Consider the following 23817-nt stretch of genomic DNA (forward strand, 5'->3'; position numbering starts at 1 on the left):
CTACCTCGGGGGGTAGTAAGATTCCCGACACGATCAGTTCCGCCTCTCTGTTTAAATGCTCCAGCTTGTTGTTGCGGAACAGGGGGGCGTTTGACGTTCCATAGTCTACGTTCTAAACATGCGACCATGTTAGCAGTTGAAGGACGTGTGTTTAACATTAACCACGGCGGCCTGATGTCCCGTAAAAATCACCAAATAAAAGGAACGGTGTATAATCTAGTTGATCATAAGGTCCGTTGCTCAATCCGAACCCCCGCGCTTCATTTTGCAGAGTGTATGAGTCTATTTCTGCCCAGGAGAAGTTGTACAATGGAAAGCTAGGCTAGGCTAAGTAAGGGATAAAGTATAGCGAACGGGTCACTTGCTAGAAATAAAGACCGACAAGCTGAAGCAGGAGCCCGACGCGCAGCGGAGGGCTCTTGTTCAGCTTGAAGGTCGACCTAGTAACGGGGGAATAGTCTGCTCGCCCCGCTAGACTGTCTGCTTCAGCTGACTGAAGGCTCCGGCTCAGCTGTTAGCCACAGAGCTACTGTTTTGCTAACACATTCCGCCGCCGCTATTATTATCCTAAGTCTGAGCGTATATCCACACTTTATTTCTGTCTACAGTAACGTGACTTCACACACTGTGTGTATGTGTATGTCTGATTGGCAGATCGCTGCCCTCACAAAGAGACTCGCTCACAACCAACCTGTCACACACACACACACACACACACACACACACAGAGGTGAAGCGGTCGGATTGATTTAGTCAGTTTGGTTAACTGTCCCAGTGATGTTGGACTCAGCGCGTAGCGAGATCAACTGGCACATCGTGGGGACAGTAAAATACGGCCCTCTTACTGCAAGCTCCAGCACTTCTGCTCTCAATTCACCGGCCATTGTTGTTGTTGTAAAGCAGCTGACCGGCGCGGCGCTAAATGTTTACGTCACACCTGACGCTGTTTACAAGCACCTCTTTCATTCCGGAGCGCTGTGTAAAAGGGACTACTGATGCGCCAGCAGGCCGGCGTTGCTTGGTTCTGTGTAAATAACACAGAAGCAAGCAAAGCCGGCATATTGGAGTGATGTTGTTCCGTCAATATGCCGCAATCTCTGTGTAAAAGGGGCTAAAGTGTAGTTAAAGTGTTTTATTTTGAATGCTTGCAGTAGGCAGAAGGGAGAATAGTGAATATCTGAAGTGGAACATCTAACAATGATTATGTTCTTTTCCCATAATCCTCTCTATAGGAAAAAGGCCTTAATGTGTCAACTCCATTGTGTGGTTACAGGGTAGAGCGTCCGTCTTCATAATGTTTGCACCTGGAGCTGCATTACCTTTTAGCACGTACAAAGTACAAGGCGTTGGTTTTAGGGTAGTACTTCACATTCTGTTTTTTGTCCATGAGGCCCCCAAAAATGATAAGCTCTCCCCTTCCCTGTACCACTGTGTGAAGGCTGGTCTCGGGTGGCCCTGTGACCGCAGCGGGAGTCCCATTCCCGTATACTCTCCAGGACACCACTCCAGCAGATTTGGCCCGGGAAACATCCAACACATACATCTGCATGGGCTTGCAGTTGAGAGACTGGTACAGAGGTTTCCCTACGTTCAGGCTCTGAGGTGGGTGATGGCCAAGACGCCGTGCAATAGGTGGGATACTATGTCCATCAGCTCCAGCCGCCTGGGGAGGGCTGGAGGATGAGGATGGCGGGCTTCCGTTGGGACCGGCTCCTCCTCCACCACTTCCTCCTGCAGGAGAAGCCCCCTGTGTCTGAAGGGATGATGATGAAGACGGTAGAGATGAGGAGGATTTGTTTTTCACTGCCTCCAGACCTCGTCGTAAGGCAGCAGGGGACACTGCTCCTGGGGGCGTGAGTGGGGAGACTGAAGGAGGTGTATGTATGCCGTTAGTGCTGGGCACCTCAGGGTGCTGAACTGCAGAAGGAGGAGACTCCCAGCCATAGTCTGTGGAGGCAGGCAGGTGAGGGCGAGAGGGAGGGGATGCGGCCTGCGCTGGGCTGGTCCGCGGTGAAGGAGACGATCCATTTAATAAAGGGGGAAGGGGAGGAAGAGGAGGGCTGTCTGGGCCTTGTGAAGGAGACGGCTGCTGGGAGGAGGATGGGCTCCCATCTCTGGCACTTCCTCTGGCTGAGGGCCGAGGTCTCAGCGTGCCCCACCGACCGTTCACACATGGAGCCTCTTCAGCGGCTCCCAGGACGACACCGGCCGCCCCGCTTCGAACAGGAGAATGGGAGCGAAGGGAAGGCGGTTCGGGGCCCAGGGGGCCGGGTGAGGCACTTATGGGGGAGGGCCGAGAGTTGAGACTCGGGCTGAGTGGTGCACGGCCACACGGAGCCTGTGAGAAAACCACCACACACTGGCCCACCTTAAGTGGAAATTAACAGTAAGAGAACAAAACACATTAGTGATTAATGTAATGATTGCACATTATGGACATGCAGACTAAGGGCGCACTCACACTAGGGCCTCTGTTCCGTGCCCAAGCTCATTTGCATACTAAAGTCTAGAAGGTTTGGCTAGTGTGACCACGCCATCCGTATTCCAGCACGGTACACTTCCTTGGCCATGGCACACTTGGGAGTGCCAGAGAGAACGGCACAGATGCTAATGAGATGACACGCGCACACGCACGGATACGCAACGTGAGCTGGATGACGTAGTCCATGCGCGACCCTTCTTCCCCACAATAATTGTAAACAATGGCGGCAAGAGGTTCACGAGTGTGTTCCGGTGCGATAGCGAAGTGGAGAGTTTGCTAGAAATTTGGGCCGCGACAGTATTCAGTCGTAGCCATGGTCGCAGCTGGATAAAGGCCAGGACACACCGGTCCGACTACCGACCGTCGCCCGAAAATGGAGTCTGCCGTTTCAGGCAGCTCCAGTCTGCCTGTCGCGGCCAAAAAACTGCCAAGAACACACCGAGCCGACTACTGACTTTCCGTACGGTCTGCGCTTGCGCGTGACGTAATGTCTCCGTAACAGCAGGCGGCGCTAATCTGTATTGTGGCCCAAAAAAATACGGAAGCCGGAAATGATGGGACAGCTGTCTAGTCCATAAACATAGATATAAATACGTATTTATATCTATGGACCATGAAGAGCACCATTTTTAGCAGAGTGTCGAGGATGGTGTCGAGCAGTCAAGAAGGGTTAATGCATGCGAGTACTCGCTGAACGAAACAAACAAACACATTAAAACAATGGCTAGCGATGCGATACTGTTGTCAGCCGTTTATGCTACCCGCCTCACTTCCGGGCTTCACTGATTCGCTAGCCCTCCACCAATCAAATTGCTCCGACTGAAAGACTGCCCGACGCCGACTGAACATGTTCAATCGGCTGAAAAGAAGCCCGACGACATCTACGGCGGCCGACGTCAGGGTTCAACATAACTTTTTTTTCTTACTGGCCCGCCGGGCCAGTGGATCCGAGTTTTACTGGCCCCTTGTATATTTTCACTGGCCCTGCACACCCTTTTTTTCTTCATAATTTAGTGTCAATAATTATAATACCTGTATTAGAAAAAGAACCAGATCTAAAGGGAATATCTATACTGTAACAGTATAGATATTCCCTTTAGATTTGGTTATTTTTCCTTTAGTTAATTATATGAAATGTTGATATTGCTCATACACATAATATAAAACCAGGCAAACATATTGAATTTGAAGCCTACAACTGAAAGTATGTTGAAAGAGTCGGCCAGTATTTTAAAGTCCAGTAGTTTGATGGTTGTTTTTATTCTTGAATTTGGGCAGTTTAATGAATAATTCACCTGCAGAAGTCATGTTCAAACATAAAAAAAAAATAAGAGATGAAGGTCTGATCATTCTTTGTGGTGTGGTAGGCTGTTTTTATTACTTTCTCATTTCGTATTAGGGATGTGAATGTGTCGACCGAATGACCGGTTTTCCACTTGCGCTCAAGTTGACTTTAAAAATAGAATAGAAATCCGAAAATCAGTGGGTTATGCCGTTTTTTTAATGGGAGATTTCACCGTATATGCGAGTTCACGTCTGGTCGTGAGCGCGCTGCAGGAGTGTCACTTCTCCATGAAGTGTCAGCTTCACATAAGAGTCCGGTGTGGGACCATTTTTTCAAACTGTTGATAAAAAACAATCCAGTGCAAAATATGCAGCATAAGTTAAACGCTCATCTAAGACTATGACGTTAAATCACCTTAGAAACACACAATGCCTTCGTCCGATCACAGCAGCGTTTCACCGTGTGATCTCGCCAGCGAGTGAGCCGCCGCGCAGATGAACTGTGGTTTGTGGCTAAAATAATAACCGGGGATATTCCCCCCGTTAGCGATTTCAATGGGAAAGACTTCCGCGATCTGATTGAATGTCTCGAGCCTGAAAACACAGTGCCAAACTGCGCGACTATAGGAACTGTACAGTGAGCGGAGTCCCTCCGTTCGTTTCTGTCTACAACCGACACAATCACCGGAGACGAATTCACAGCGTTTAAATAACGCCTCTCATTTGTATTAGGCTACCATTGGGGCTTGGATGCAAATACTGTAACATTACGGCGGCAGATAAAGGAAAAGTGCAGTTATAATGTTCTGCAGGCGGACGGTAGGCAGCTCTGCCAACGGAGCGAGAGTGCACCCGCTTGTTGCTCCTCCTGTCAAAACACCCACGCATCGTTTGTCCACTGGCCTTTCATTAAAAAATATAATTTTTATTAGGTTTATTATATTGAGCCTTAAATAAACACTGCTTTCATTCCGACTCTCAACGCGCATTTCAATGAAGCATGATATAGTCTACAAAAAGATACTGAACTGTGATTGGCCAGTCACTGGCCCGGGCGGGCCAGTGATTGGCCAATCAACTTGCCCTGCATATGATTTTACTGGCCCCGGGCCATCGGGCTATACGTTATGTCGAACCCTGGACGTCACCGAACACACCAAACACATTTGTGTCCCCGCCCCCTCCAGACTCTCCGACCATGTCCGATGGCCGATTATCGGGCCGGTGTGTCCTGGCCTTAAGACCCACAAAAATGTGGAGGTGTTTGGGGCAAACCGCGACTACTGTTGTTCTCCATTGTTGTTCTACTAACTCTGGCAGCGAGTACACTTGGTGATGACGTATGTATGAAGGAGCAATTGTGCCACGGCCTTTGGGAGCAGTGTGACCACGGGCCAGCGGGGGAGTGGGGACGGGGGTGAATCTTCCTGCAGCACGGAACCTGCAAACTTGCCTAGTGTGAGTGCACCCTAAGAGCTCAGACAGACACTTACTCTACAAGCAGGGTGACACCACAGCTCTGGGGCCCCATGGTCCTCGTTTTCCACCTGCAGCTGCTGCCACCTCCATGGTGGCACATCCATGTGAAGGAGCCAGGCATCTTTAAGGAGCTTTAACACAAAAAGCAACAGGATAAGTAAAAAATGTAATCACTTATGAACACATTGAACATTTGCTGGAGTATATGGATATGTTGATCTAGGAGGAGGAGAAAAAAGAAACTTACCGCATTAGGGCCACCACAGCCTCCCAAGATGAGCAATGTCTGATCGTCAATCACAATCTAAAAGAAAATGTTAAAAAAGTTCTAATTTAATTTAATGTGAAAAAAAAAATTCAGCACAATGTTAAGTTCAGTTTCGTATATATCCCCTATAGTAACCACACTTCGAAGGGGTCAGAGCCAATAAGTTGGCTGATATAATTAAATTTTAAAACACAATTCCGAGCTGTTTGAATGACAGAAATCTGTTCAAAGGAGAACTTTATGAGCGGTGCAACACAGAAGCTCGAGAGTATGTAATACAGCCGCCGCCAGGACCACACAGTGTGCAGAAGCGCTGCAAAGGGCTGGGAACAGCGAATAGGTTCCTTTCAGCGTTGAGAAATGACTTTCATGGCGCTTGACGGCAGTCAAGCGCAATAGGAGTCATGCCATGCACGCAGTGTGGAAATTGATCAAATTAAGAAAACGGAAGCCCGGCCCAGGCCCGAGGGGAGGATGTCAGCCCGCTGGCTGGGAGGGGCCAGTCTCGGTAGAGAATCTAACCTCTACTGGTCGGTCCCTTTTTCCTTTAGGGCACCCTACTACCCCTATCATGTCTCCTACTGGCAAAGTGCATGGAGAAGGGCTCTCTAAAAGGGCCATACTCCAGCAACAATGTATTTAAACAACGTTATTTTCAGCCGTATGTAGGACTGTGTAAGAAAAGCTGAAATGAGCAATAATAATACTACTGTCTAAGATGGGGGGGGGGGGGGGGATTGATTATTATGTGTATAGCTTGAATGTTGAAGCCTTCTTACTTGTGATTGGCCTCCTCGTGGATGGGGTAATGGGCCGGATATGGGTGGTTTGGACCAGGACCACTGCTCAAGATCCAGAACCCAGACTTCATTACTCCTGTTCATAACCAGCAGAGGGGATGACAACATGGTGAGGTGTGACAGCCGAATATTTATATTTTATTAACACAACAATCTTTTACGTTTCACATTAAATATCATTACATCCATTCATATGGCTGGAGTATGTTAAAGACACAACCTTGTTTGAGGAATGAATAACTGGCTTTTGAAAGTTATTTATCAATTTTGACAAATTAGACAAGACCATGTCTTCAAACAGCTCGTCCAAACAGGCTGTGAAACAGTTAAGGTCACTTGTGCTTTAAAATAATTTTTATGTTCGGTATTTTTCTTTGTTTCCATTTTTCTTGTTTTCTTATGTAACTACAGTCCCCTCCATAAGTATCGGAACATTGTGGCAAATTCCTTTATTTTTGCTGTAGACTGTAAACATTTGGGTTTGACACCAAAATATGAATATGAGACAATAGATCAACATTTCAGCTTTCATTTCAAGGTATTCACATCTGGATCTGATACACAACTGAGAAGATATCATTATTTGTGAAGGAACACCACATTTTTAGGTGAGCAAAAGTATTGGAACAGATAGACTTTAGAATCCTCCTTTTTGATGCTTTTCCAGGCTTTCACTACAGCCTTATTCAGTTGCTGTTTGTTTACTCTCTTCAGTCTCCTCTTTAGCAGGTAAAATGCTTGCTCTATAGGGTTTAAGTCTGGAGATTAACTTGACGAGTCTAAAACCTTCCAATTCTTGACCCTGATTAACTCCTTTGTTGTTTTTGCAGTGTGTTTTGGGTCATTATCTTGCTGCATTATGAAGGATCTTCCAATCAGTTTGGTTGCATCTTTCTTTAAATTATCAGACAAAATGTTTGTGTAAACTTCTGAGTTCATTTAGCTGTTGCCATCATGTGTTACATCATCAATGAAGATTAATGAGCCCATCCGAGAAGAAGCCATGCAAGCCCAAGCCATGACATTGCCTCCACCGTGTTTCACAGACTAGCCTTTCTTTCCCCAAACTTTAGTCTTTCCATCACTTTGGTAAAGGTTAATCTTGACAACAACACAGTAACACATGATGGCAGCAGCAAAATGAAGTTAGAAGTCTACAGAAACATTCGGTCTGCCAATTTAAAGAAATATGCAACCAAACTGGTCTTCTTCATGCATCAATGTAATGACGCAAAAAAACTGCAAAAACAACAAAGGAGTTCATCCGGGGCAAGAAATGGAAAGTTTTAGACTGGCCAAGTCAATCTCCAGACTTAAACCCTATAGAGCATGCATTTTACCTGCTAAAGAGGAGACCGAAGGGTGTAACCCCACAAAACAAACAGCAACTGAATGAGGCTGCGGTAAAGGCCTGGAAAAGCATCACAAAAGAAGAATGCAAAAGTTTTGTGAAGTCAATGGGTTACAGGCTTGATGCAGTTATTGCAAGCGAAGGATTTGCAACAAAATATTAAGTCTTATTCACTTTAATTTACTTTAAGTCTATCTGTTCCAATACTTTTGCTCACCTAAAAATGTGGTGTTCCTTTAAAAATAATGCTATCTTCTCAGTTGTGTATCAGATCCAGATGTAAATACCTGGAAATTAAAGCTTAAATGTTGATCTATTGTCTCATATTCATATTTTGGTGTCAAACCCAAATGTTTCCAGTCTACAGCAAAAATAAAGGAATTGGCCTCACCGTTCCGATACTTATGGAGGGGACTGTATACCGTACTTTTCGGACTATAAGCCGCGACTTTTTCCCAATTTTTTGACCCTGTTATTACACAGCACAGTATATGTTCTGTAGCTACTAGGGATGGGCGTAAGTAATCGAGTACTCGAGTACTCCTCGTTTCAAATGAACTCGATTGGTAGATGAGGAAAATCGTTTTTTTTTGTTGCTTGTAGCCTTTAGGCCGCCCCTATTTTAAAATGTTATATACGTGTACAAAACGGCACAAAACGGATAAAATAAAGTGCAATAAACTGAGCGTTGTGTCAAAAAGCAACTGCAAATAACTGCCACCTCCGTGCCACCGCATTGCAGCCTGTGTTCTCCACAGCACCGCGTAGCTGAACACGGTCTCTCCTTTCTCCAGAACATTGTCAGGAATATAACTGTCCAATTATTTCAAAGCAGATGATAAAATTACGTTTATAAAAAGGGGAGGTGACACCTGTTACTCTCAGTTAGTAATGAGTAGCCTAGACTCCAGGTGAGGATGCAAGGTGCTCTCCGGTTGGAAAGAAAAGTAAAGAAGAAGCAAGGCTTACTTCAGGCACATTCGCTCCGAGCCAACAACAGTTAAGAAGCCTTCAATAGGGAATATGGAGATAAGATTCAAAAACCGACCGGTGTAACGTTCCGTTAATGAGGAATTAGTCGCGGTAATTATTCGCGGACACGGCGTGAGCATTACGCGGTTGGATATACAACTATCTGCTTTGGTGAGTTATTTATATGTATTTAAATTGAAGGACAATCATTTAATATTATTTGCTGCCCTTCTTATTTTAAATGGTGACTTAGGCTATTTTTTTGTTACAACTACAGCCCATGCTTTTTCTCTTTTTTTGTCATCACTACTCGATCGGATTAAATTGTGGCCCATCTATTTAATTACTTTCAGTGAGGAAAATTTGTTTTAAACTTGTGGGAATAAATCCTTAATATCATATGGCAACTGTGACTGTTTGACAATAAGCATTGAGCGCTTTATTGCGATGAACCGTTGTTCTGCAGACAGATGCGTTGCGTTCTAAAAATAGAAAAAAGTTTAACGAGGAATCGATTGAACCTCGAGGAATGCAAGCGATCACACGAGTAGTGAAAACACTCGTGCCCATCCCTAGTAGCTATTGCACTAAATGGTAACACTTGAATACGTTATGCAAATATGCAACTTGTTTGTTGAAATGTTAATAAATGGGAGATTCCTCAAGCAGCCATCTCTTTCCCGACAATCCCCTCTGTGCACGAATTCTTACATATGGTAATTAAACATTATAACACCTGCGGCCTATAGTCCAGTGCGGCTTATAGTACGGAAAATACGGTAGTAACTGTCTATTGGGCTTTAGGTGATGCAACTTTAACTCATTAGTAAAATCATAAACTCAATCACCTGACAACTGAGAGGTCAGTAACATTTTTACTGTCTACGAACAACAAGTTGAAACTGTTTTGCAACCACTGCACAACCTGTCAAATTTGCTGTCACTTCAATGGGTAAAAATGTACGTATTTAATTTATGAAGCTCTGTTTTGGATAGTGGTTAATTAAATACAAGTAATACGTTCATACATTTGACGTGCGCCTAGTGATCCCCCAAACACCACCATGGTGTTCCCGATAACGGAGGAAGAGTGGCCAGCCATAGGTGGAGGTCCATGTGTTGTTACTATACAGTTCCACCTGAGAGAATAGGAGAAATAATGAATCACAAGAAGGGAGAAATTGACAACTATGATGAAAAGCTCAACGTACAAAGTTTAACCTTGTGACAATAATATCCTTTAACTCGTAGTGCTGCAGTCTCTCTCACCAGTTCTTTGACGGAGAGTAGGTGTGGATTTCATCAAAAAACCTTTCGGGTTGGTGCAGTGGATAAGGGCTGGGGCGAGTCCATCCTCCAAACAGCACTAACAATTCTTTGTGCATCACTAGAGTCGCACCGGCTTTAGGAGATGGATAAGAGCCTGTAAAATAAATGTTTCTTTACTACATTGTTTGGTAATAAAAAAAGGCATGATGTGTCAGTAATCCAACAAATATATATCCAAAACATTTAAGTGGAAATTAAAATATTTTACTAATCATTTTCAACTGAAAAATGGTAAAGAGAAATGGAAAACAAAGAACACAGTAAGACTATTTTTTTCTCACCTCACTTCACATCCAAGTTGTTGTTTTTTTAACACATGAACATAATTTCATTATGCAGTAGACCAAATCTCTTACAGTAAATTATCTTTAAACAATGGCAAAATCCTTGTGCAATTTCATAAAAGGCACAAAAAAAGATAAAAAGTTTAAGCAATAAAAGGCCAGTACACTCGTAAAAGCGTTAAACTACAATTTCATTTCATCAGCGCTTCTTAGTTTAACACGTCTTCAAATACTTTGTACTCAGCTGCTGCTGCTACTGAGCTGACTACTATATTGACTGATGTGCTTCACCCTCCCATGTGAAGATGCTTTTAAGCCAGTGCTACACATCATTATAGAAAGGGCAATGATTTCTGTTTCCTGTTGATCTTTACTGTAAGCTCCTCATACCTGAGGCCAACGGGCGGATCCACTCCTTGCTGTTGAGGTCAAGTCTCCAAAGATCGTTAAAGGCAGCATTGCAGCTACTCTGAGTGCAACCCCCAAACACATACATGGACTGGTTTGAGTCATAATAACATGCACCTGCAGAAAACAAAAAACAAAATGAATGAACAACAACTTTAAAGAAAACCATAGCAACAATCTGTGCCCAGTGTTTAAAAATGTAAAGGGAAGTCATACAAGATCTTTTAAAATTGTTGTTTTCAGTGCAGTTGCATTGAAAGATTTTCATTATTTTAAATAGCCACTACTTTTTTTCCAAGTTTCTCCAGAAAAAAATCCTCCTTAAAAATCCACAGTTAAGCTTGTGTTACAAGGGGAAGGGGGTCTAGGCTTCATGCTGAAGGTTGTCTAGCAGCAGAGCTAACGTTAGCATCCTCGTCACTGGTGCTAGAATCACTTTGGGTGCATTTAAAAAACGCATATATTTTCGTCACTCAATTTATAATTTACTCGTTCGCTTTTGGACTTTCCTGCACTTTGACGTAACACATGTAGTTCTCTTCTCAGTCTCTCTGACTGGTGGGTGTGTGTGCACGTGTTTGTGTGTGTTGGTGGTGTAGACCCACCCTTCGAAAACAGAGAAGAGGAAAGAGCAAAGCAACGCAGTAGCAGACACTAGGCTACCTACCTGCACATAAATTCCAAATAAAATAAGTGTGTAGTAATTTAATAAAATAGCACATGTTCTATATGAAAGAAAACTGTAGATAGATGAATTATGTTGTTATTAGGGCCTCCCCTCCAGACAATGATAGGAGCAAAACTGGATGTATTCTCATAACATAATTATAAACTTGGAGCTAAGTGGAGTATTTGAAACTGGAATGGATGTGCACAATTTAATGTTTTTGTTCTTCTACACAAATCAGTTTTTAAAGCTAAAAAAGGAGATAATTTTCAGATGTAAATGTGGAGATAAAAGGTTTGAATGAGTTTGAAATTAAAAACATGAATGTGTGCTGCCTTTATTTTAGCACTCAATCTATTTTGGGTCTTTCAGATAACAAAACGGTTTAAGTGTCTCATGTTGCTATTTTCATAAAAAAGTAATCTGGCACATCTCCAAAACTATTTAATCTGCTTCACACTGGACCACAGTCAAAGATACATTGAAACACTTTGAAATTGAGTGCAGCAGCATATACTTACTGTGGGAGAAGCGCTGGGTGATGGGGGTTCCTGGATATGGGTATGTTCGACTTTCCCACTGGATATTTCCCTCCTGGACAGCTCTCAAGAAACCGTGGTAGCACTGATAAGCAACACCTAGTTTGTATTTGTATGAGACATAAGTTAGCACCAAAAACACATACTAATTTAAAGTGGACAATGAGTGCATTGAAATGAATATAACCCTTTATACTTCCCCTCTCAGGTTTTTAAAGCTATGTTTCACTGCTATGATCATGGTGTAACGATCCCTCACACTCAATGTAACCAGCCCAGACAATGTAAAAATGAGAGGCGTACCTTTAATGAGGCGATACCACTGCTTACAAACCAGTGCAGCAGTCTTGTGCTCCTGGTATGGTGACAGAAAGGACAGAATATATTCAAGAACTTCCTCCGGCAACTCCACCATTGTCCTCCCCACTCCTTTGGCACCACTGTCCATGTTCCCTTCTTGTCTGCAGGACCCCATCTTTGCCTCTTCCTCCTCCGTTATCCCAGCAGGATGTGCACCATCGTCCTCTGTATCCATGGCAACAAAGCATCCATCCTCATTGTCAGGAGGGAGGGACATTATTGTCTGTTGGGACATGGGGACGAGCTTTTGATCAACGAAATAGTAAACGAAATGGTAGTCTGATATTCAGGAGCAAGTTTACCGTAATATGGCTATTATTTGCAGTAATCCAGTCCTACATGCGTTTTACTGGATTTCCGAAACTCAAATATAATGCCGATTATGTCTTAAAAAACTGGAAGCTATTTTGTCCTACACAAGAAACCCCATGACGATGCAAAACTGTTACCACAACAGGTTTGTGGCTTTTAGCCCTAAACAAATGTAATTGTCACATTCATTGTGTGAAGCGGGTGGTGCCCTTTCTTTAGACCGAGCAGCTGGCACGTCGACGCAGCACGCCCCTCTTATATCGTTAGCTATATCTAACTAGCCGTGTTTAGCCATCTCATAATAAATTCAATGTTGGCTTGTTCATGCTAGTATCCAACAGCCTAGACAAACATAGAAAACGTCTGATGTGTCATTTGGCTACACGAGGAATGGTTTATGCTACATACCACTATTCCACTGACTAACTTGCGTGTGACAACCTTGTTCATTGATTTAACGTTTGTTCCTCAAAGAATACATGCTAGCACCGGCTAATGCCAGCTAACTGTTAATTAGCACACAAGCTATCTTCAGCTAGCAACAAGGAATCTTTAGCTAGCGATGCAAAGCCACAGATTACGCGTTCGTATTCCTCTGCCGGGACACATTTTAGAACAAAAACACTTTCTTCTTAACTATCTAAATTACACGATATCCTCTCATGACAACATTCTCAATTTACGTTACACCCTCCAAGCGAACAGGCTAGATGTCATCTTCAGCCTAATCTTAACGTTAGCCTAGCCCAGGCTGTGCAGTAATTATCCAGCGTTAGCTCCTCTGCTGTCAGACACTTTTCAGGGTTTCCACCTGAAATGTTTTGTATTTCGATCCCAAATTGTTGCAGCATTGTTAATACCGTGGTTATAGACGTGGTATTTGGCGGGCTCTGAGTGTTGTCTTTGCTCTGCTTCCCCCCGGTATCAGCTCCGGAGGTTCCTATGCAGCCGCCAAACAGTCGCCATCTTCCGCTGTGCAGCGTCCTCCACTGACTGTCCGAGGTACCGGGTAGGCTCCTCAGTCTGAGCCAAACACTGCGCCCCCAGCTGGCCGTGGGCAAATGTGCTACCCACGAAAAAACTGGAATTACCCCACTACTTCAAAATGAAACACAATCAATTGGACACCATAATAGTCTGAGAAAATCCATCAGTATAATAGTTTGAAAATGTGTGTCATTATACCAAAGTTGCTGACATTTGCAAGCATGGGAGTGAGAGACGTACCATTTAGCCAATGCATAATTAAGCGTAAATGTGCCTTATTTAGGTTGTGGTGAATTATTTCGAATCAGAACAGGTAATATAGAAATAAGAAATAGCTAGGCCTAGCCTATGTGAAACATAAAATTATTATGTGCCTTTTGCTACAATAGGCTATAAGACGTTAGAAATAAACAAATAATTTATTTATTTATTTCATGTTTAGGCCTATTTGTTGGACAGATGCTACCACATAGACACTTGACCAGCATATCTTCAATGTACAGCATCGCATCATTAATAGCTGCTGCTTATTTCCAATGCCTGTCCTTAGAAGGGCTTTTAAAGAATCATAAAAAAACACATGAAACATAGTCACATTAAATTGATACAAGCATATAGGCCACTTTAGGACTATTGTTTGCCACCTATATGTGGTGCATTTTCGTGGTTTTAATTTATGTTGCACTAGACATTCTTGCAACAGTCTATCGCGTCCTTATGTAATCTAAAGTTGTATTGCTAACTCCATCTAGTGGCTAAATATTCACCCGAGAAAAACACACAGCCGCCATCATCACTTTGGTCCATGGTCTGAGTAGAGTCTAGCTGCAGCCCCGGAGAACAATACCCTGGCGGGACGGAAGTGGTGTGACAGACGTGATTTTTTACTATTTAGCTTCCATAACATGTCTGCTGCTACGTCACTCACTTGCCCTAACCACCCAGTTGTGATGCCTGAACCTAATCCTCAAAACAATATAAATAACACAAATTTAGAAGCCTATCGGTCTGCGGTCTTTTTTATTGTTTGACGTGACCTACTCAAGATGGCCGCAGCGGTGTTCCGTCAGCCGAGTGGAGCTCAATAGCGCTGTGGCTAATCTAATGTTCTATCTATATTCTAACTTCTCCCTGTCCCCTTGCCCTAACCCTAACCACCCAGCTGTGATGCCTGAACATAATCGCCAAAACAATATAATTTGTCTAAATATCTCCTGAGGTATTTGTCTAAATAACATTCAAAATATATTTTTATTTTTTTGTTATGTTAATTTCAGCGATAAATACGTTTATTTGTCAAAAAAAAAGAAGAATTCTTAGGTAACTTCCGCCCAGCCACAGTACTTCTGCCCCGCCAGGGTATTGTTCTCCGGGGATGCAGCTGGATACTAATGGATGGTCTGGGAACTCCATTGACCGTTTATTCTGCGCATGCTCACATGACATTACAGCTATATCCCATTCCATAGACCGCGTAGACTGTGAAGGCCGATTCGAAGGCCGAACGAGCGTTGTTAAACGAGTCGGTCTCCGCAGGTCTCCGTTTACGAGCATTTCCGGTTTGCGTAACAAGCCGTTACCTTGCGTGACGACTCGCAGCTCCTGTGCTGCCTATAGCAACCCTGATTGCTGCCAACGGAAACAGCCTTGTCAACGGAGGAAAAAAGAAAAAGAAGTTGCCTACCAGACGAAAACAAAAAAAAGTACAAGAAGAAATAAAAGAAAAGACAAGAAAAAAGAAAGGAAGATAAAGTTAAGAAGATGGAGCAACACGTTGCTGTTTTGTTATTTTATTTTATGCCATCTCTGAAAAAAACGCAACGAATCTTGGGATATGTTGGGCCGCGAAGGATAGCCTACATCTGTTGGACCCTTCAAAACCGTGAAACGAAGGCTGCATTTCTCGGCCGCATATGAAGCATAGATAGTAAATAATATGGATGTAGCATCCGGGCTGACCTCAGTTATTCACACGGCATCCAATAATCCTGGTTTGTGCGCATCGCCATTTTGTGAGATTTTTACTCCGCCTCACGTCGGGGGTAGGGAGATAGCTGAGGTATACTTCCGAGGCAAAGTGAGGGACAACGGGCGGAGAGCTGTCACTCAAGAGATCGTGCCAATACATTTTAGCCTCCGATAAAATAAAAACTACCGTGGTCCAAAAAGATTCACCCCCCTCAGTGTTGTCATGGAGATATGACCTAAACATACAGACTAAAATGGTTTTGTGGTCCAGGCTGTAAATAGGTTTAATATGGTTGCGTTCCGAATCGCATACTCTTTCTTTTTTCTATTCTACATACTACATTCGACAATAAAAATAATCTAGTTAGGATGCAGTAGGCATACTATTGGGACATACTTTACTCTCTTATTTCATCATAACATTGCGCCTTGATCTTGCCTCTTGCTTTTATATCCGTCGCATCCCCGTTTGTTTTCATATGGAGGCTTCGTCGATGTGACGTCACTTCACATGCGCAATGGATTGTGGGTCAGAATCGCCCAAATAGGATGCAGTTTTCAACACTAACAATCTTGGCCGCATGAAGTAGGACATCCGGGTACTTCTAACCATCCTAAATCTGGCCACAAGAATTGGGACATCCTAAATCTTTTTTTCTACATACTATAAGTAGAAAGTATGCGATTCGGAACGCAACCTAAGACTTTGAAAACGGCCTATCTAACAAGTGAGTCAAAGAAAAACTGCTCGGTCTTGGCACCACCCCCCAGTGGCACTTCCTGATTACTACAGTTGTGGTCACTTCCTTATTGGATGCTGGTAAAAATCGCTGAGGTTGGGGCTTGATATGAAGGATTACAATTTTTGGAAGGATAATTTTATCTAAAGCAGAAGGTATATCTAAATTAATCTATCCTTGTCACTCCTTGTTCGTTTCTAACAACAATATTAAAAAAGCCAATTCAGTTATTTTCCAGTTCATATGGAGAAACAAAACTCATTATATTAGAAGACCTCAGTTGGTTAGAGAATATGAGAAGGGTGGTGTTAAAGCTCTTGACTTTGAAGCATTGGTCGGTACTTTTAGGATAAATTGGATTAAATCTTACTTGTCTCAGGCTAATTCAATGTGGTTTCATGCTCCTAGATCTTTGTTTAACAAATTGGGGGGTTTGGACTTTCTTCTAAAATGCAATTTTGAGGTCAGCAAAATTCCCATTAAGCTTTCTAATTTCCACAGGCAAATTCTCTTATTCTGGAAGATGATGTTTACCCATAATTTTTCACCCCACTGCTCAACTCTATGGAATAATAGAGTCATTCTCATTAATAGAAAATCGATATTTAAAAATTATTGGTTTGAGAGAGGCATTATGTTTGTAACTGATTTATTGGATTGTAACCGTAACATTCTGGATTACCATACTTTTATACTTAAATATAACTTCCCTTGTTGTCAGAGAGAGTGCAATAGGTTTTGTAAAGAAATTCCATTGCCTTTGATTATTCTGATTAAAAATTTCTTATTGTACTCAAATGTTAAGGCGTTATTACCAAGTTTAGTTATCGAAAAATGTAATTTGTCTGATAGGAATTTTAACAACAAGGTAATTTGCACAGTTTTAAAATCTAGGATATATCATGATTATCACAGAGGCACTTATTAAGGTCCCAGATTCAGCAGTCTTATCTATTACACATAAAGCATTTTACAAATTTATTAAATGGCCCGTCTCTCCTAAAGTTAAATAAACTAATTTTAAGATTATTAACAATGTTTATCCAACAGCCGCATTTCTTCATACAAGGTTTAGTTTTGAAGTTGACCCCTGTAATTTTTGTGGTGAGTGTGAAGAAACTTTAGAACATATGTTTTTTTTATGCCCCTTGTCCCAAGCTTTTTGGTCTCATATAAGAAATTGGCTATTACTAAAAGTACATGACATTCCAAATTTTGATATCTCTCACATTTTCTTTTTTATGGATAATTTGAATGCATCTGTGTCTGACATGATTAATATTATTTTACTTTTGGGTAAATATCATCTTCATTGCTGCAAGTGGAGAAATAGTAAACCCTCCTTTAACTGGTTACTAAATGATTTTAAGCAATTTTTCAAACTTTTTGTTATTTTGAAGATTAGTCCTTTTGGGGCCTTGACGTCCCTGCTCTATGGCTGTATCCCGTTACAGAGACCGCCTCCTTGGTAGGACGCGGTCTCGCGGTCTATGAAGGCTATAGCCTGTGAAGGCCGATTCGAAGGCCGATTCCAAGGCCAACAAGCGTTGTTAAACGAGACGGTCTCCGCAGGTCTCCGTTTCGCTCTGTTTACAAGCATTTCCGGTTTGCGTAACAAGCCGTTACCTTGCGTGACGACTCGCCGCTCCTGTGCTGCCTAGCAACCCTGATTGCTGCCAACGGAGACAGCCTTGTCAATGGAGGAAAAAAGAAAAAGAAGTTGCCTACCAGACGAAAAGAAAAAAAAGGTACAAGAAAAAAAGAAAGGAAGATAAAAGTTAAGAAGATGGAGCAACACGTTGCTGTTTTGTTATTTTTTATTTTATTTTATGTCATCTCTGAAAAAAACGCAATGAATCATGGGATATGTTGGGCTGCGAAGGATACATCTGATGCAGCCTTCAAAACCGTGAAACGAACGCTGCATTTCACGACCGCATATGAGGAGCCTTGCAAGGAGCCTTGCAAATGGAACAACCTTTGCGCGCCGCTATGACGCAATCGGTCTTCAAATGCAGCCTTCGTAGACCGCAACCCCTGAATCGAGATACAGCCTATATGTTATAATTTGATTGTCTTGTAATTGTATTTGTGAATTAGAATAGTATTTATTTGAAATCTGTCTTGCTGTGTCCCCCTAGGCCTTCATAATTTTTTTCTTTTGTAGGCTATTTGTATCGGATTGTTGTCCCCTTACAAGAAGTTGTATTGTTTGATTACTGTTTTGTGTTAAATGTTCAATAATAAAAAAATAAAAGGGGCTTGATATGAAGGAGCCTTCCAAATGGAACAAGCCTTTGTGCGCCGCTATGACGCAATCGGTCGTCAAATGCAGCCTTCCTAGGCTGCGACCCCTGAATTGAGATTCAGGTTGCGTTCCGAATCGCATACTTTCTACTATATAGTATGTAGAAAAAAGATTTAGGATGTCCCGATTCTTGTGGCCAGATTTAGGATGGTTAGAATACCCGGATGGTCTACTTCATGCGGCCAAGATTGTTAGTGTTGAAAAGTGCATCCTATTTGGGCGATTCTGACCCACAATCCAGTGCGCACGTGAAGTGACGTAACATCGACGAAGCCTATAGGTCCATGTTATGAAAACAAACGGGGATGCGACGGATATAAAAGCAAGAGGCAAGATCAAGGCGCAATGTTATGATGAAATAAGAGAGAAAAGTATGTCCCAATAGTATGTCTACTGCATCCTAACTAGATTCTTTTTATCGTCGGATGTAGTATGTAGAATAGAAAAAAGAAAGAGTATGCGATTCGGAACGCAACCCAATTCACCCCATCAGTGCACGCAGGCACACACGCTGACGTCCCTGTGTAGGCTTTGCACCTGCACTTATATTCAGTATTATGCTCAACAATTTATATATTACTACCTGTTGGTTTTTTATTTCCACCATACTTCCCTGAATCTTATCTCATTTAAAAAAACACTGTCTTGTATTTAGGTTGGCCTATTTGGCTACATTGTTTTCATTGTGCTCAATAAAGAACAAACAAACAAAAAAACAAGACTGTATTAGTGTCCAAACTTGAGTACAGTCGGTGTAGTTTTTAGTAAACACCATATGTTACCATGTTTACCCGTCTGAATGTGGACGATGCTGACTACATTGAGCGAGTTGCACGTGACGTGACGCCAAATTTAAAGTAGCAGGCAGCTCGCGGAGGAGGGGGGATACCCTCAGTTGAGCATTAAGCTAGCAGGCTAACACGCGGCCGAGGAAAGGTTTACCAAATTACCTCATCCAGTTTTCACCTAAAACAACAACACTCGTGGGATTGAACTGCCCGCGTGGTCTGCGCGAGCCCTGCCCGCCGTCCCGACCCTCTACGCGGATGGAAAAATAGTTATCCAGCGAAAGGGAAGCGGTAAGCAGCCAGCCGTCCTGTTAAACATGGAGGATGAAGAGGTATCTGAGAGCTGGGAAGAGGCAGCGGACAGCGGGGTGAGAAACACGTTCATGGCGTGCAAATATCGCGCCCTACATATGCCTGATGTCAGTTTGGCACGTATAAAGTCACCTAGCAAAATGACCCTCCGTACCCTGGATGTGTCTGGTGCTTTGAGCACATACACATGTTTTCGTTTTTATCGTCTGAAAAAGTAGCCTGGGCTGAGTTTTGCAGGCCTCGCTGTCCCATAACGACATGGCACTGAGCCTGGCTTCGTGTCATTTTATTTCTGTGATCAGTTGTATTAATGTTGTATAGGAAAATCCGAGGAACAAAGTCCTTAAAGGAAAACTTACAATTTTTCTAGTTCGACTTTTTCCCCGTAGACTGTATAAAAGCCCCCCACCCTCATGGACATAGCCCATCCTCACATAATTCACCCGTTGTTTAGACCCGCCCATTGCGGAAATGACAAGCTGCACTGAGGTGAATCCTGAATCATTACAATACAATAACAAAGTATTATGTTTCGGAGAGTAAATATTTAAATTATAATCCTACAGCTTGTTATATCATGATTTCATAACAGACAGTGCTATCACTTTCGAGATGTTCTTCTTGTCATCTCTCCTCTGAAATGATCATTTGACTACATTCTCAAACATTTCAAGTGACAGCAAAAACCTGTCCATAGTGACTATACTTGGTGTTGTTATCGTCGATATCAATGTAATGTAATATCCAGTCAACACAGGGAATACAAACACTTTACTACTACTGCACACAGTGTATTTTAACATACACATAAATCATGTTTGTGTGTGTGTGAGCACTTCTTTTTTGAGTTCTGAATCTGTATAGGATTTTATTTAATTCAGTTTTGTGCGTTTGTCATTTCTCCATTTAAAAACCATACTGGCCTCAAAAAGCCAACATACCATAGTGGGGTATAGAGGGTTGATTGGTTTGTAATGACAGAAACTGTCATAATATCTTTCAAAAGTGTTTAGCAAAAACTAGTCAGCTATTTAGAAATCCGTATCGCATTGATATGTTTGCTATACAGGTCAATGAAACAGATAATAAACTTGTCCGACATTTAAAATATGTAAATATGTTTTATCCTTTCCAGGAAATAGAGAGACGGCTTGAGGCTAAGCTGAAAATAAACCAAGAGGCAAAGTAAGCAAACATTTAAAAAAAAGTTTATCAGAAATACAGTTCAATACATGGTAAAAATGCACATAATTGTATAACTCTCATACGTTTTTACCGATACAGGAAATCCAGCTTGGTTTCACGTGGCTCACCTGTTCGAACTGCCATTGTCATCCAGGATGACTCCATGCCTGCAGCACCCCCACCACAGATTCGCATCTTGAAACGTCCTTCAAATAACGGTACGGCAGGAAACCTTGCGTCCTCTCGTCCTTCTCAGCAGATGAAGTCTTTGGCCCAGCGGGAGGCCGAATACGCAGAAGCCCGACGAAGGATTTTGGGTAGTGCTTCTTCAGATGATGCTCCTCAGGACAATCCATGCCCGGAAAGGTAAGTTGTCACATCAAAGAGGAACAATAATTTGTTAAAACTCAGAGGAAAATACCCAGAAGTGGAAAAAAACTGTTAAGAAATGTATTCTCGTTTGTTATGGTATCATTAGGCCAGCTCGTACGGGCACCCAGCAACCATCGGAACCAGTTCGTCCAAACAATCACGTGATCCGCCAGCCCACTGGTCCAGATGGAACCTCAGGCTTCCGACTCTGCAGATAAACAGAAGCCACCAGCTGCAAGGAATCTGCTGAGCGGGCATGAAGGGTGGCAGTTAAGGGGGAAGTGTGAGGGTAACGAGCAGAGTGGTGTGACAACACTAAATTCAACAGACATTAGAAACAAGAATGATTTAGCATGGATTGAAATTAACTTCTCCACCCTCTCTCTACTCTGCTTACTGGCATGGTCTTTGCCTTTCACCTTGTCTTTTCCTTGTGTGAAATGTTGCAAGGGGCTGGCAGGGATCAGCCAAAGATCTGAACCCCCTTCTGTTCCACACTGAACAGGCTTTTGCCTCACGCCCCCACACACTGTGATACTTTGATGTACCATGAGGTGCCCTTTGATTTTAGGTATGATTGGCCGGGCAAGCACCAAGGGCCTCAGGTGTCTGTCACTTCACGGACAAGATGGAGGGTTTGTTAATCTGTGGGGATTCCCTGTAGACAAGCAGACGGCAAGCGGGCTGATCCGCTGCTGGAGCACGGATCATGGCTGGGTGTCCACCGGGAAGTTAGTTGGGTTCAGTGGAAATGAAGTGCTTGAGCTAAGAGTTTTTTCTGTGTGTTCAGCAGCTTTAGTGCAAGGTGATAGAAAGGGAAACAGATTCAACGCTTTGAGTGAAAGTGCACTGTGCTCAAAAGTGTGTTTGAATACTGTAGGTGAATAGAAATGGCAGAGACCCAGACCAGCCCTTCCCACAGTCTGCAGGCCTCAGTTTGGCACTGGTGGTTATAAAATAAATGCCCGGTGGGCACACAGCCTGTCGCCAAAGATTACAGATCGGAAGGACAGAATGTCATAAAATCTAAGCAATCAAGCAATAATAATGAATCGACTCCCTGGATTATTTTACATATTGCCTAATTACCTGTGTTTTGTTTAACATTTTCTATTGTTTTAAGCAGTTTACATTGTTTCTTCATGTTTGTAATTTTTTTTGTGAGACATATTGCGTCTGTCAGGATATCAATATTGTATCAGAGATTAGATGATGTAGCCTGCATAGGAAACTTTATTTGAAGTGTCATTCAATTGTATCAAATTCGAAAAAACGGTGAACACAGTGAACTGCACTGCATCGGTCTTCTAAAGGAAGAGTTGGATCAGTTGAGGTATATTGACTGATCATGCTGTTAAAATAAGAGTTAGCAAGTTGTTCAGAAATAACTATTTGATGCTGAGCATGCAGGGGGATATAACCACTTAACAAATGTAATATTTCTGGAATTATGTTGGTAAAACTACAAAAAAAAAATGTAAAAGTATAAGAAATCTCATGTTTTAATCCTTTTAAGAAAGAAGAGAAATGAAGCTGCTTTGTTTTGATGAATGTCTTTCCTGTGAGGTTTTTCACACAAAAGGATTTTAGGCCATTGTTGACTTGTTTTCTGCCAATAGAGAATACAGGGTTGGAAAACCATGAAATCAGCAATCATCAAATAACTACAGGTTTACAATAGACTAACCTGCTGCAATTTCTGAACCTTTTTGACACTTGTATGCCTTAAATGAAAAACGACCCCTGGTTACATACAGACTCCAATGGCTTCTTAATCTTATGTGCTTTTTTGTGCAATTGTGATAAGTTAGTTATTTCATTGAATGAATTCAATGTCATTGAGGCACTGCTTACAGATGCACACACAATTGTTCCATGCCTGTATTATTTCTGGTGTCAGTAAAACCAATGTTTGAATATTAGCAGGCCCTTTAATGAATTTAAACTGTAATTCATAGTAAATTAAACAACCTGCTTCTACACAGTCTAAAGTATGAGCATGTCTAAAACCGCTGCATGCTTATGCCAGCCTCAGTAAATTGAGTGCATCGTTTACTTATATCTGAGAGTTCAAGTTAACTTTTGAGGTTGTTTGCTTAAGTCAATTTAAGCTCTAACATCTTCTTGCTGTTTTTGTTTTCTGAGATAGTATACAATGTTCAGAGGAGATGGCATGCAAGGTTGTAAACTGGATTTGGACCCAAAACATCAAGTATGTGTGCCTGTAATACACTGTTGCCAGGGATCAGTCCAGTTCTTTAAATACAAGGCATTTTAGTCATTTTAAACTGATAAGTTAAAGCAATTACCCATCCTGTAACCATGTGATCTCGCCCAGGAAGCTCTGTTTTAGTCATTCAAAGCCACATGTCTGGTTTTGGCGTGTTATTTAGAATTTTGGAAAACACAAATGACATTTGAATACCCTTTAATAAACACACTTCAAAAAGAGATGTGTATGTTTGTTTTTACAATTTATGAAACTGGGATTTAGCTGGAAATGTGTTTTATATGTCTAACTGTTTGTGTGCTGTAGGCTATACCACGGGTGCTGCTCACACCCTCCTGACCAGAGGTGGCGCTGTGTAAACTCGGAGCACCGCTGCGCACTGTGGGATCTTG

At 42.4% G+C, this 23817-nt stretch overlaps 2 protein-coding genes across 2 annotated transcripts; one reads left to right on the forward strand and one right to left on the reverse strand.

Moving 5' to 3' along the window:
* Positions 1–596: 596 nt before the first annotated feature.
* On the reverse strand, positions 597–13513 carry fbxo42 (F-box protein 42). The gene is made up of 10 exons (XM_080026178.1): positions 13396–13513; positions 12167–12446; positions 11846–11962; positions 10640–10774; positions 9906–10059; positions 9665–9775; positions 6293–6389; positions 5493–5549; positions 5260–5376; positions 597–2368 (listed from the first exon to the last, which is right to left on the reverse strand). Exons 2-10 carry the CDS (start codon positions 12438–12440, stop codon positions 1316–1318), a joined length of 2115 nt encoding a protein of 704 aa, XP_079882304.1. The 5' UTR covers positions 12441–12446; positions 13396–13513; the 3' UTR covers positions 597–1315.
* Positions 13514–19407: 5894 nt separating this feature from the next.
* On the forward strand, positions 19408–23646 carry LOC307249003 (SUZ RNA-binding domain-containing-like). Its single transcript, XM_080025591.1, has 4 exons — positions 19408–19694; positions 20774–20823; positions 20923–21189; positions 21302–23646. The coding sequence occupies exons 1-4, from the start codon at positions 19644–19646 to the stop codon at positions 21411–21413; spliced, it is 480 nt and encodes a 159-aa protein (XP_079881717.1). The 5' UTR covers positions 19408–19643; the 3' UTR covers positions 21414–23646.
* The last annotated feature ends 171 nt before the right edge of the window (positions 23647–23817 follow it).

This window comes from Ammodytes marinus (assembly GCF_949987685.1).
Source record: "Ammodytes marinus genome assembly, chromosome: 4".
NCBI classification, from domain to species: domain Eukaryota; kingdom Metazoa; phylum Chordata; class Actinopteri; order Uranoscopiformes; family Ammodytidae; genus Ammodytes; species Ammodytes marinus.

Coding starts and splice junctions, on each gene's coding strand:
- LOC307249003 (XM_080025591.1), top strand. CDS start 19,644: ATGGAGGATGAAGAGGTATCTGAGAGCTGGGAAGAGGCAGCGGACAGC. Junction 19,695..20,773: donor AAGAGGCAGCGGACAGCGGG/GTGAGAAACACG, acceptor TATCCTTTCCAG/GAAATAGAGAGACGGCTTGA. Junction 20,824..20,922: donor AAAATAAACCAAGAGGCAAA/GTAAGCAAACAT, acceptor TTACCGATACAG/GAAATCCAGCTTGGTTTCAC.
- fbxo42 (XM_080026178.1), bottom strand. CDS start 12,440: ATGTCCCTCCCTCCTGACAATGAGGATGGATGCTTTGTTGCCATGGAT. Junction 6,390..9,664: donor TCACTAGGCGCACGTCAAAT/GTATGAACGTAT, acceptor GGTTATGAACAG/GAGTAATGAAGTCTGGGTTC. Junction 5,550..6,292: donor CACGAGGAGGCCAATCACAA/GTAAGAAGGCTT, acceptor ATTTTCTTTTAG/ATTGTGATTGACGATCAGAC.